This window comes from Eurytemora carolleeae, unplaced genomic scaffold (assembly GCF_000591075.1).
Source record: "Eurytemora carolleeae unplaced genomic scaffold, Eaff_2.0 scaffold219, whole genome shotgun sequence".
NCBI classification, from domain to species: Eukaryota; Metazoa; Arthropoda; class Copepoda; order Calanoida; family Temoridae; genus Eurytemora; species Eurytemora carolleeae.
The window spans coordinates 202,093-215,788 of record NW_019396115.1 but is presented as its reverse complement, the minus strand read 5'-3'; the positions used below and the strand labels follow the sequence as shown (position 1 = coordinate 215,788).

The 13,696-nt window shown below is 31.8% G+C and overlaps 1 protein-coding gene across 1 annotated transcript in view; it reads right to left on the bottom strand.

The window, feature by feature from the left end:
• Nucleotides 1-67: 67 nt before the first annotated feature.
• The window catches only part of LOC111695385 (vacuolar protein sorting-associated protein 54), a 19,690-nt gene continuing 6,061 nt past the window's right edge, over nt 68-13,696 (bottom strand). The window contains exons 11-28 of the mRNA XM_023464705.1: nt 13,363-13,478; nt 12,469-12,537; nt 11,693-11,762; nt 11,239-11,290; nt 10,493-10,587; nt 8,616-8,695; nt 8,153-8,239; nt 7,482-7,534; nt 6,755-6,857; nt 6,205-6,273; nt 5,584-5,697; nt 4,594-5,021; nt 3,966-4,031; nt 3,457-3,516; nt 2,442-2,497; nt 1,817-2,004; nt 1,173-1,324; nt 68-580 (exon numbers count right to left, since the gene is read on the bottom strand). Coding sequence (XP_023320473.1) covers nt 502-580; nt 1,173-1,324; nt 1,817-2,004; nt 2,442-2,497; nt 3,457-3,516; nt 3,966-4,031; nt 4,594-5,021; nt 5,584-5,697; nt 6,205-6,273; nt 6,755-6,857; nt 7,482-7,534; nt 8,153-8,239; nt 8,616-8,695; nt 10,493-10,587; nt 11,239-11,290; nt 11,693-11,762; nt 12,469-12,537; nt 13,363-13,478 — 1,937 coding nt within the window. The 3' untranslated portion in view covers nt 68-501. The remainder of the gene's footprint in view (nt 581-1,172; nt 1,325-1,816; nt 2,005-2,441; nt 2,498-3,456; nt 3,517-3,965; nt 4,032-4,593; nt 5,022-5,583; nt 5,698-6,204; nt 6,274-6,754; nt 6,858-7,481; nt 7,535-8,152; nt 8,240-8,615; nt 8,696-10,492; nt 10,588-11,238; nt 11,291-11,692; nt 11,763-12,468; nt 12,538-13,362; nt 13,479-13,696) is intronic.

Below are 13,696 nucleotides of genomic sequence, written 5' to 3'. Positions count from 1 at the left end.
AAATTCAAAATGAAGAGCGAAGACGAAAATCATTCGACTGTTCTTAATACAAATTTTGAAAATCGGCAAACCTGATTATTTGACCAGTAAATGTGTACTTAATTTACTTATCTTTTTACCTCGCCTAACAAAACTTTATTGTTTGGTTTTCGTCGTAACCGCTAAATCGTGAATAAATTTCTTTCTTTCTGATTTTGATTCCTACTCTGTAGTACCAATATACATAAGAATAATTTGTGATCCAGTTCAAAGTTTTAAACTGATCTTCAGACTAAGGGACCTCCAGATGGATTTCAAAATGAAGTCCATTATTTCCAAACTCTTGGACCTCTACATAGACCAGACGGAGTGGAATGTAAAGTCCATAATCTCTAGACTCTAGGGACTCTTCACGGTAAAAGACGGATTTCAGGGTGAAGTCCATTAACTTAAAGACTCTAGGACCTCAACGAACTCCATACGGATTGCAGTGTGGAGTCCAATATCTCTAATTTTGGACCGCTACAAAGTCCAGACGGATTGCAGTGTTGAATCGTTTAAATCCTCTGGATTGAGAACATGCATATTTTTAAGGTTCTCCCTAAAAAAATGTAAAGATAAAGCAGAGTACAAGGTAAATTGTTAAAATTCTTGTACGATTAAAATCAGATACATGTTTAATTGTTAAAATTCGTGTAATAGCAAAATCATGTACAAGGTTAATGGTTAAAATTCTTGTACAATTAAAATCATGCAGATACAAGGTTAATTGTTAAAATTCGTGTAAAAGCTAAATCATGTACAAGGTTAATTGTTAATTTATTTGTGTAGAAGTTTAATCATGTACAAGGTTAATTTTTAAAATTAGTTTACGAGTAAAATCATGCACAAGGTTAATTGTTAAAATCTGGTTATTTACATAAATTTGTATTAAAATATATGGAACAAACCCCCCCCCCCTCTCCTTAAATATCCGAAGAAAGCCCCCTTATTCTAAAAAATGAAGGATAATTAATTGAAAAGAAGGAATATAGAAAGATTGTGATAAAATTTGCTTGAAAAGAATTTTCAGTAGAACACCGAACAAAGCACATTTCACCTACTCTAATTAAATTTTTTCTACAGGAATTTTTTAAAATTTAAATTTTAAAATTAATTTGAAATTTTTTATTTTTTATTTTTTTATGAATTACCTGTAGAAAATAAGTTCTGAGACGACAAGACCATGTGAAGGACTGTTATCTGGTCTAAGTTTGGCCTGTTTAAGCTTATCCGCCACACGTCGTAGGAACTGATAGTGGATAGATCGGAATAGAGATACAACCTGGCGTCCAGGTAATATATCCTAGATATATAGATAGATTTAGCCGGATAGATAGATAAATAAATAGATAGATTAATTGATTCCTGTTAGGCGGATAGATAGATTGATTCTGGGGTTAAGGATTGTTAGAACAGTTATACCCCCTTACCCCCTTCTCTCTTCTACTTGATTTGGTAAAGATACACATTTATAAACGATACTTTTGAGGAAAACATTTAATAGTTTGAAAAAGCATTATTTCAAGTATTTTGTCGTTCTGCATTTCAAAGTGAGATTAACGCTTTAAAAATTTAATAATTCTTTTTCCCCACTAGGCTACAGTACTAGAAGTGACAATAAAATAATATTGACATTTACTTATTTAAAAGCTTCATGCTGTTATAAGAAAAATGCCAAATTATTATTTGAATTTGTTTTGAACTATATACATTATACAATACAAACTTCCCATTGTCCCGAGAGGAAATTTACTTATTGTGACAGCGTTAAAACAGTAATATTATAAATCTAAACCTGGATAGCTTCGTTAAGTTTTAAGAGCTGTTTCCCAATAGCTTTAAATGTATTGCTGGGTACTGGAGGTTTTCTCTCCCAACCGGTCAACTGCTGCTGAAGAGCTGCATCAACTATCTGAACTATTTTACGTTCAAGTTCTCCAAGATGATCACTGTAATCCTTCTCTGCTTGCTCAAAATTTCGCCCTAGTCACGGAGGAGGATTTATTTTAATGGGAAATAAAATGTTTTTAGTGAACTGTAGAGTGCAGACGTAATATCAAGTGACCCACCAATTCAATTTATATGAACGGTGAAGAACGAATGACATATCTATGCTTTCAAATCTAAAAAAATTGTTATTCTCAATCATGATTGAACTATAATTATAGTGAATTTACAGAGACAATCAAAGTAATTAACAGATTTCAAAATTTGTTTTTCTTCCTCATTTATAATCCATAGTTCCTTAAAATCCATTTTATTTAAAAAAGGAATTAAAACCATCTGTTAAAAAATTCTTTCTATCTCTGTGAATTTCCTGGAGGAAATATTGAAAAGAGAATAAATTGAAAATATTTAAAGGGACTGTCAGGGATAAATATTTAAAGGGACTGTCAGGGAAAACTTAATTCTCCTCTTGCCTATTGTAATGGTTTGTTTTTCGGTGAGATTTGTGAACTTTTCAGAGATAAAATTTCTGTTAAACATTCATATTTAAGTCTACTACATATTTGTTAAATATGTACATTGTAAACTGTACGGTAAATTAATACTGTTTTACTGCAGAATGTATATTTAGTACAACTACAAACCAGACAATTTTTTAGATCTGTTTTTCTTTTTGAAATATTTTACCAAAGTTAAATCATCGTGAAATAATAAATTACTAGGCTTCAATGGAGCTTTGCGGCCATCTTTGATTTTATCTTTTAATTATTGCTCTAACTGCGACATGAGGCTACCTCCAAAAAAGACCAAGTTGAAATATTAGTATGATGCAAACCGGAATGAAGTGATATTAAACAAAACAAATTCAGGAAAAAAAATTTTGAGATCGGACCACTTATACAGTCTGATATACTTTTCAGAAATATGCATGTAGACTGAAGAGTCATACCTACAGGCTTAAGAAAAAAAATATTTCTAGAATTTATCATGTCACAAATTTTTTTTCTCGTAATTGTCTAAAAGTATTGAATTTTTGAACCGAAGTCAGTCAATTCTTGATATTTTAAAAAAATTTCAATAGATTTAGTCTTTTCAGACAATTATGAAGAACATTTTTTTGAGCATGTAGACTCTACGTGCATGTTTCTGATAAGTATATCAGACGGTAAAAGTGGTCCGATCTCAAAATAAAAATTCCCTGAATTTGTATGACTAAATGTCACTCCATTCCGATCTCCATCATACAAGTATCCCAACTTGGTATTTTTTGGGGTACCCTTTGCGACATTTTCTCATTTTATATTATCAAGCAATAATATAAGAACAATATCACATATTTATCGATTTTGTCGTGGATTTTGAAAAATTTAATATTTGTATGGCAAATTTTTTAAAAAGACCTTCCATGAGATCGATCGTATCAGGTCCCAAATATTGAAGTTATGAAATATTGAATTATATATAATATTCAAGGTATATGATATGTTCCTAATAAATGGAATAATATGTGAGAGAAAAGCAAGACTTCTCAGAGTAACTGCCAGATTCCTTTACAACAAAATATTCAGTAAACTCAAGAAAAATAAATGAATATTCATCAACTATTTCGGTTAACTTAATGCTAAGAATTATGAATGATGTTTTTAATCATATTTCCTCTTATTGAAGAGCTATTGAGAATAACAAAAATGTTTTGGATTTCTAATAAATTAATTGTTCTCATACATGTGCGTAAAATCAAAACTCAAGGAACTTTAAGGTAACAAAGTCTTACCAGTAATGTCTAAATCGCCTCTAACCCCGATTTTGAAATCCGCTGAGAATGGCCTTTTAAAAACATTGACGCTTGGAATGGAACTGAACGAATAAAGAGAGGATTGAACTAGTTCAACTAACACTCATGGGCTTACAATCTCTATTTGAAAAAAGAATTTCGTCAGTTATTCCTAGTTTAACGACATTAAATATAAGTAGTCTAAATGTGAATATTTTGGTTCCTAATTGTGATGGTTTTAAGGCCTGCTAAACTAACTGCACCAGCTCCCAGAACCAACTGACAAGTTCTAGAAGAGAATATAAAAATATAAAAAGTGTTAATTTAAAAAAAGTTATCTTTCACTTCTTCATATATCTTCTATATAATAAAACAAGACATTTGAATATATATATACATATGTTGCCTATAGCCGGCAAAACCGCTAGACCAATTGGGCTGACATTTTTTGTGGATACTCATGGGTGGCCGGGGGGTGTATTAGGCTTTAAAAAAAATCGAAGTTTTTTTTCAAAATTTTTATTTTTTAAATTAAAAAAAAAAATGTTCTAATTTTTTTCCACGGGCAACGCCAGGCCCTTCAGCTAGTATAGTATATTATGCATTATACAGACCACGGCGTACGATATTTTATAACTATAAAATAACCTTTTAAAGTAATATACAAATACTGAAACACTAAACGACCGCAAGATACAAATAAAAAGTTTGACGTTTGTAAAATGTGAAATGCTTTTTTATGTAAAAAAATATACAAATATTAATAATTAAATAAAGTTTGCTAAAGGCATTTACATATATTATGTTGATTATGATATAATCAAATTTAAACAAAATTTTTGTTTTATAACCTTGAATTAAATAATTTGAGAAGGTCGGAGATCTTTAATGCAACCTCTACACAGGCTGAGGCCGGAAGGTCCTGAAGGAGGCCGCAGTACAAGGACAAGATACTGAGGAACGTTACCATTGATTCAACAAAACTAAATGAGTCTGGTGCCCCTTGTAATGTAATTTCATGGATTATATCACGTGTTTTATCACAGTTATCGTTTCTCTCCCCGTTCTCTATACCCGGATGAACCAAGCTAGCAAGGGGCGGACAAAAATCTTCCAGCAATGATCTTGAACAGGAAAATTTGCGCCATTTTTCAGCTTCCAACATGGCAGCTACACGTGACCTAGCGGCCTCGTGGAAGTGCTGAATGTAAAGGATAGTTTGTCCTTGGGCGGAGAGCTGAAGACCAGCACTGGTTCTACCACAGATTCCTTGACTAACCTAGAACAATATAAATATTACAAAATATCCTTTATAATTGGCAAAATAACCGCTACTGCTAGAAAGTTCAAGACAAAACATTTACTCAATGGTTAGAGAGGCAGGGTTACAAATTTTCGTCGTTTTGCAAATTTAATCAAAAGCAGTCTTGAAAAAGTTCAAATCATTCATTTAAATTAAAATTTTCATTACTCATGTTTATTTTGAAATATTCCTGAAAAAACTATATCCCCCCAGATGTTAGGTACATTTTAGGATTTCATATTAAATTAGGGCTCTTGACTCGCATATTTTTTAAGTGACCCTCCATTTAAAGAGGGGGATGATTAATTTTAAATAATATCGTTTAAAAAAATTTTATTTTGATAAAAAAATTTATAAATTTTCATTTATTTCAACCGGGATTTGTGCATTTATGCTTCAGCTAGAGACGATGAAGGGAAAAAAAAAACTTTTTAGATGTAGAACAATATTTCATTGTGAATTTACATGCTACTCTTTAAATGGATCGTCAATTAAAATTTGGTCTACAATCCCTTTAATAGGATAGAAGAGTTCTTACCGTGGATAGTTTGGTTATTAGGTTCTGTATTGAGGTGAGTTCCTGAGGGGTGACCAGTTTAATAGCATTAGGTCGGGACCTTACTGTTACTAGTTTACCTAGCCTCTCATGTACCTACACATTAACTTATTATTTTTTATAAATATTATTTAAATTATTTATATTGTTCAATCTTGTATGAGACGGGGGATGGGGGATATTTATGCAGAGCCTCCCCCCCCCCTGGATAAATAGCTATGGTTTCCGGAGGGTTTTCAGGGCAGCCCTGGATAGAAAAAAAAAAACTAAGCAATTGTGGAAAAATTCCTGTATACAGTATACACCCTGGTTATTATTGCTAAACTAAGCAATTATGGACAAATTCCTGTATACAGTATACACCCTGGTTGTTATTGTTAAACTAAGCAATTATGGACAAATTCCTGTATACAGTATACACCCTGGTTGTTATTGTTAAACTAAGCAATTATGGACAAATTCCAGTATACAGTATACACCCTGGTTGTTTTTGCTAAAACATATACATGATGTCGGATGAAGAATTTAAAATTAACCCCGGCAGGTTCAATGTCAAGGATGAGGTGGAGAGAGAATTGGTGAAAATTTAAACATCAAATATACCTGATCACAGATATTAACCATAACCTCGCAAGCACTTGATTTCAGCTTCTGAAGTGGGTATTCATCCTCCTGCATATTCAGAAAGTCAGCTTTAAGATAAATATTTCAGAACTGTGATTAATAGTACTCACCCCCACTCCCCCCCCTACCCATTTCTTATAAATTTCACAGATCTAACGAAAACGGAACCAATCAAGAAAATTATCTTTCTAGCTTAAGGCAAATTTGTTATCCAAATATTAATTTAGATTTTATCTAAAAAGGTTTAACAAACAAGATGCTAATTTATATAAGTCTAAATCCAGGGGTGTTTATTTTATGTAATACCCGCCACCCCCTTGCATGGGTTGTGGTGAATGCTTGTAGAATTTTTTAAATGTAAATTTTACTTCAACTAAACAGCAGGGTTTTACAAATAGCAATTAGGTTGCTATCTTTTTTATTCACTTTTAAACTAAAAATCTATTTTACTTCTCTGATCAGAGATAAAAAATTTAAAAAAATTCTGGGAAACAAAAGTAATTTTTAAGGCTCGAAATAAATATCTGACCTGATCTAACCGTAATCCTGAGAGGAGATTCTCACTCTCAAAAGATTCATCTGTTTTGAGGTTGAGGGCGGACAATGTGGTTTGGTAAATTGCATTCATTCGTCTGATCATCAAAACCAATCAAAATGAATAAAAAAGAGGCCGAATTTAAATAATTTAAACCACGTCGCTCAACTGCCAAAAACCGGTTCCAATTGAGCGATGCGCCGGCTAAAATCTCGAAACGCCGAATACAATTTCAAGTGGAACCAGCTATGTTTGAGCCTCAAACTCTTTAATTTCGGCCTCAAAACAAAACTGTCATTTTTGGACTTGGCAACTTTTTTTAGGCCCTTAGATCCCATTAGAAGTTCAAGCCCTTTCACTACTTGGAAGGAAATTTCAAATGAACCCGTTTTCCCCGTAGCATGAATAATAATATACCCATTTTCCCCGTAGCATGAATAATAATATACCCGTTTTCCCCGTAGCATGAATAATATAACCGTTTTCCCCGTAGAATGAATAATAATATACCCGTTTTCCCCGTAGCATGAATAATATAACCGTTTTCCCCGTAGCATGAATAACTAACAAGTTTTAAAATAAAAAAACTAATTTAAGATACAGACAGATTTTGCAGGAGATAAGCACAGATTTGCAAATTTAATCAAAAGCAGTCTTGAAAAAGTTCAAATCATTCATTTAAATTAAAATTTTCATTACTCATGTTTATTTTGAAATATTCCTGAGAGATATGATTAGAGACCCGACAAGGAGATCTAATAAATCAGTCCAACCCTAGATAAAATAAATAAATAAATAAAACAGTCACCCATCAGTCCGAAGAGAGGTATGGGAAGATAAAGAACACGTTATAATCGAGTTAATAAATATTAATAATATTAATAATATAAAATTAATAAATACAATAGGGTTTTCTCCTAAACCTGGGATTTTAGTGACGATTTTTAAACTATCTTTGATCCACGCGACATTCATTCGTAAATCTGATCAAACTCAAATCAATGAATATTCCCCTTGTTTCTAAAATGTGGTTTATTGATCGGTGTTTTTAAAAGAAATAATGATGATGATACGAAAATAATGATGATGATAATTAATATGAATATGACCTTGACAGTGCTTGTGATTGTGTTATCGATATTGGATAGTGATTGTGATTGTAATTTTAATACTGATATGGATGGTGATAGTGAAAGTAATGACAATGATCACGGTAATAATACGAAAACTTTAATATTGATAACATCTGAGCTCTGAGGTTGCTGAAAATGACAATGTCGTGGATTGTGTTATTGATGATTACGACAATGTTAATGATTGTGTTCTCATAGAAAATATTGATTTATAATAGGTGAACATTAAAATTGATATGATTAAAATAATAAATCTAACCTCTGGTGTTGCTATGAGGGCAAACTCAGCGACAAGGCTGGTTAGAGTTCGTTCCTCTGCTAGATCAAGGATACGAAGCACAACATCCTAAATTTAAACATCTATAATATATTGAAATCAACAAGTACTTATTTATTTGAAAAGTCGTGATTTTTGTTTGTTTGAATATTCGAACAGTTTTATGTAAAAATTACTGCATGAAACCCAGCAGGCCCGTAATTAAGAATTAAAGGTATGTTCCTCTGCAAAATTTCGATCAAAGTCAAAGATTAAAAAATTCAACAATGAAACAGACTTCCATGCGATGTTTTACTCTTTTATATAATGCATTCAGAGAAAAATTGTATTTTTTATAAGCAACATTCGAATCTAAATTATTATATGAAAAAGGGGTGTGCAAAGTGCCCAAAAAGCTTGTAATAAATAAAAGTCAACTTGTAAATCTGTTTAATGTTGGACATACCTTGATAACTTGTTTAATGGTGAATATCCCAGTTTCTTCAAAGTATTCAAGAAAGGAATAAGATCGTTGCCGCACTAAGCCTAAAGTAAATTAAAAATTAAATGCAAACTTTGATGTTTTTGGTAAATAACCACAGGATTATAAATCTAATCTTAAATTGTAAGCTATTTTTCAATAAAATGTTTCCAGAATTTTAGCAATAAGAAAATGTTAAAAGCTAACCATTGCAGATATCTTTAAACAAAATAAAATATCTATCTATCTTTCTAACCATATTTATTGTTTAGTTTTGTTGTTTTGTTCATTACACACAACAAAACTTTTGATATCAAATATGTATCCATTAAATCCAGTAACAGTTTAGTTCCCCGGATCCGGATTCGTATAAAAAAGGACTCTAGCACTGCAGTCAGTGTTGTCAAAAACTTTTATAAAGATTGAAATTACTTTGATTTGAATATTATGATTGAACTGGATGTAGAAACACAAAAACACATTTTGATACGCAATAAAACAAGTTTGAAAACAACTGCACTAAGTTGCACTAAAATCAACACAAAATCAACCTTACTTCACAAAAAGTGCTTTAGTGTGCTATATTGAAGAAAAAAATATTTCCAGAGATATTTAAGATTTAAAAAAAAAATATTTTTTATTTTGGGTAATGGATACAGATCATACAAAACAAACTCAATTTTTATTATTCTAGATTATCTATTTTTCCTCCTTCATTTTCTTCTTTTGTTGACTTCCCCTTCCCGTAATTTGGAAAAAAAGGTTTATTAAACGGAACCCTGTAGAGCTGTCAAAATTCTTTACAGGTCAGGAAACGCAGGATTGCTTAGTAATGAATATATAACATTTAATAATAAAAACAATGAAGCCAGAAGTGTCAATATTTTTTATTTGTTATTCATACCTCGCACTATCGTAAATTTCAACTTATCTTAAATACCAAAGCAACGACAAATCCATGTTCTTTAAAAACTACTCACAAGTTATAACTAACTAAACATTATCTTAACCTTAACTTTCTAGTGATAGGATTTTAGAACAAATCGTCTAAATTGCATTGAAGGAGGAAGGATTATTTGCATTATACTTATGCTTTGTTAAAAACATGTACATTCTCTTGCTCCAAAACAAGGAAAATGTTACTAAATTAATCATCTATATAATAAAACATTATAAGACATTCAATATATATATTGTGTATAGCCGGCCAAACGGCTGAATTTTTTTTTGGACACTGATGGGTGGACGAGGGTGTTATAAGCTAAAAAACATCTATTTTATTTTTCACGGACAACGCTGAACCCTTCAGACAGTTCTTTTATAGATCATAAAATTTATATTCAAGTTAAAGCCTTCATATTTTAACTCTTTGATTCTTTTCATAGAAATAGAAACAAATTTCAATATTGCAGATTCAAAATAAAATTTTCTTTAAACTATTAAAGAAATAAAACTGCTATGATTATATTGTAAGAACTCAACAGTTAAAGGTGATTCGTTGTTCCGCCATTAATCAATCCATTGATGTTTTTTTCAATTATTTATTACTTTTACTTTTTCTTACTAATATATACCTTTAACGCAATAAAAAAGCTGCATGAGTTTTGCACAAGTGTTAAGTTGCATGATAGTATATTGGCATTCAAGGCTACGTATGAGATAATAATATATATATATACACCTTTTCTTTTTCAAAAATCTCCCCTTTAAAAAAATAATATATTAATACAACAATTTGTCCAGTTTTAAAATCTTTCCTCCCAAATTTTATACTTTTTCTGCCCCTTTTAATGTAGATTGTTCATCTACCAGTGAATTAATTGTTGTTTTTTTTTGTATTTTTTCTTTCACTCTTTGATTACCTGAAATGACACTGCTCAGCGCACAATCGTCAAAATTAGATTCTAAAGACTCTTCTATATCGCTGAGGGAACTCCCTTTCACGCACGGTATATCTCTTAATAAAATGTATTTATTTTAGTTTCTCAGATAAAGAATGTTCAATAAAATAGACATAAAAAAAACTTTTTAAAATTGTTTCCCTGAAGAGTTTTATTATTGATAAGTAAGAAAACAAAATTGCAAAGAAATATTAGTTTTCTATCAAAAGACTCTAATTTGTAAAAAAGTGAAATTCGGATTCCTCAAAATTAATTTCTCCTCTTGAATAACACAACTTAGCTTCAAAATAACCTTTTATAAAGTATAAATATAATATAAATATGGTTCAAAGAAAAAAATTAAAATAATTCACCAAAATTTTTTTTTTCAAAAGTCTAGTGTTGTTTCAAAACTTTTCTCAGTTTAATTTTTCTTCTTCATTTTTTCCCCAGAGCATCAAATATCCCCCCTACCCCCGAGGAGGGAGGATATTCTAGAAAATATATACCCCTGTATTCAGGAATATCAGGAAAAAAAGATCTGAAAACCCCCCCTCCCCTAATGGAGAACCAAGAGCGCCATCAGGTGAGCGCTCTCAACCCCCCCCCCCCCGGCCACCCGAAGATGAGGTACCACCAGGGGGCAGGCTAAACAACCCATTTCATTATTACTTTTGCTAAAAATGGCACAATAACAATAATAAATTGGATAAATTAAAATTTCTAACCTGCTTAGCTCAGTGCTGACAATATTCTTAAAATCTGATAAAAGCATCCGACCTAATTAAAAATACTTGAAAACATAGTTTTACGGATAGTGTCTCAATACGAGCTTCTAAGATGAATATAGACATTTATGATTTTTTTATAAATAAATTTTTGCTATGCTTAATCTCTTAGTTTCAGTTATTTCTCCAAGGATCAAAGCTCCCTGTATCCCCTGACTGGGTACGATTATCATGCAGGATATCGAATAAAGATTAAATTAATCTGCAGATTGAAATTTAGACACAATTATAATTTGAATTCTTTTAGCATGATTGAATGAAGCTACTCTTTCCCTAAAGAAAACTGACATCTTGTTCTATGTGACTAGACATTTGTTTTGCACAAATCGACTTTGAAGGAGGCTCTCGGTGTGTGGTAAAGTTTTTTAGACTGGCTTTTTTTTTAACTTCCTACCTATAATTTCCATTAGTTCAGACAGTTGGTTTGGTAAATGCTTTAATGCCGCAACATCCCCAATATCGTCCTGGAAATAATTTAATAGATCAAGTGGGGTCAAAAAGATATCACAAGATCAGAGGGATCACAGAAATCAGAGAGATCAGAGAGACCAGAGAGACCAGAGAGATCAGAGAGATCAGAGAGATCTGAGAGATAAGAGTTATCAGAGAGATCAGAGAAATCAGAGAGACCAGAGAGATCAGAGAGATCAGAGAGATCAGGGAGAAAAGAGAGATCAGAGATGTCATAGGGTCAGAGAGATCAGAGAGATCAGAGAGATCGGAGAGATCGAAGAGATCATAAGTATTAAGAGATATTGGAGAGATCAGATATATTAGAGATATATCAAAGTTACGATAGAGATAATAGAGATCATTATGATCAGAAAAATCGTGAAACTTATTAAAGAGACAATTGTTATAATTTCCAGTGACCTTCCTTTAAAAGGGGGCATGCTATTTTCATAACGGTAACCTTAAAATCTCTCCAGTTTCTAGCATGAGAGTTTGATTCTGATAGCCCACATGTTTCTGAAGCAAGTCGCTTTTCAGAGAAAATAGGCAATTTTTGAAAATAAAATTAATAACTCATGCATTCCTGATCAAACGAACCTTTATGGGTATTGGGTATTCAATATTGTTGTGAATCGTACATATCACTTAACAATGGACAGTCACTTGAAATTATGTCTAGTGTCTCATTCAGATAAAGAGAAAGACAAATCTTGGTACCTTGATGATATCTTGAGAAGTTGCAATTAGGTCGAGTGCTCCAGCAAACTCTTGCCTTGAAAGCAAAATCTGAAAAACAGATCCAAATTAAAATAAGAATTAACTTAGATAAACTACTGCCACCTAATGCTTTGTTGCTAAAACTATAAAATCTTTGAAAATTTTACATTTATCAATAATTTTTTTTAACTCATGAATCCTTAGTTTTTTCAGTCAATCAATCAATGGTATTTAATTTTGAAGCCTCCACAAAGGGCGTACTGGTGAAAGGCCAAAGATGGCGGGAAATAAAACGAATCAAGAAACTGGGGGGAGGGAAGCTAGGGGCGCGACTTTGATAGGTTCAAATCTTAAATAAGGGATTGTTCTCCAAATTGAACATATACAATACAAAATACTCCAATTTCTATATCACAATCTCAGCACTTAAAGATGACCGTGAGGCAAGAATTGCTTTGTTGTGTTACAATTTTACAAACTCCAATTAAATACTGTATTTGTACAATGTATTGTATAAGCATTGAACATTCAAACAATGTACATCCGTTTTCAATAACGCATACTGCACCTTTATGGAGGGATATGTTTGATGTATTGTAAAGAGGGTACTAACTATTGGGTATGTGTACTGTACTGTACGTGCACAGACCCATTGATACTATGTTAACTGTACTGTACTGCACCTGTTTTGTAGGTTGTGTTTGATGTATTAAAAATAGGGCTGAGAATATGTAAACTGTACTGTACTGCACCTGTATTGTAGGTTGTGTTTGATGAAGTATAAAGAGGGTATTAAGACAATGTAAACTGTACTGTACTGCACCTGTATTGTAGGTTGTGTTTGATGAAGTGTAAAGAGGGTATTAAGACTATGTAAACTGTACTGTACTGCACCTGTATTGTAGGTTGTGTTTGATGAAGTGTAAAGAGGGTATTAAGACTATGTAAAACCAGTTCCAGATTTTGTTTACGTAAACAAAGCTGAGGAACTTTCAAAGCTAACACTACACCTAAATAAGGGAAAATAATTAAAAGAAATAAGACAAAATTTGCATTTTGTATAATGTAAAGTAAGTTAATTCTTGTGAAGAACAATTTTACTAATTTGTATTTATTCAGCTGGGTGCATTAAGACACATTAATGTTGGTAGAGGTTGTAAAATGTACGTACGTTAACTTAAAGTTGACAGTATGGTAAAACTAGGCTCCAATAGAGAAAAAAAACGAG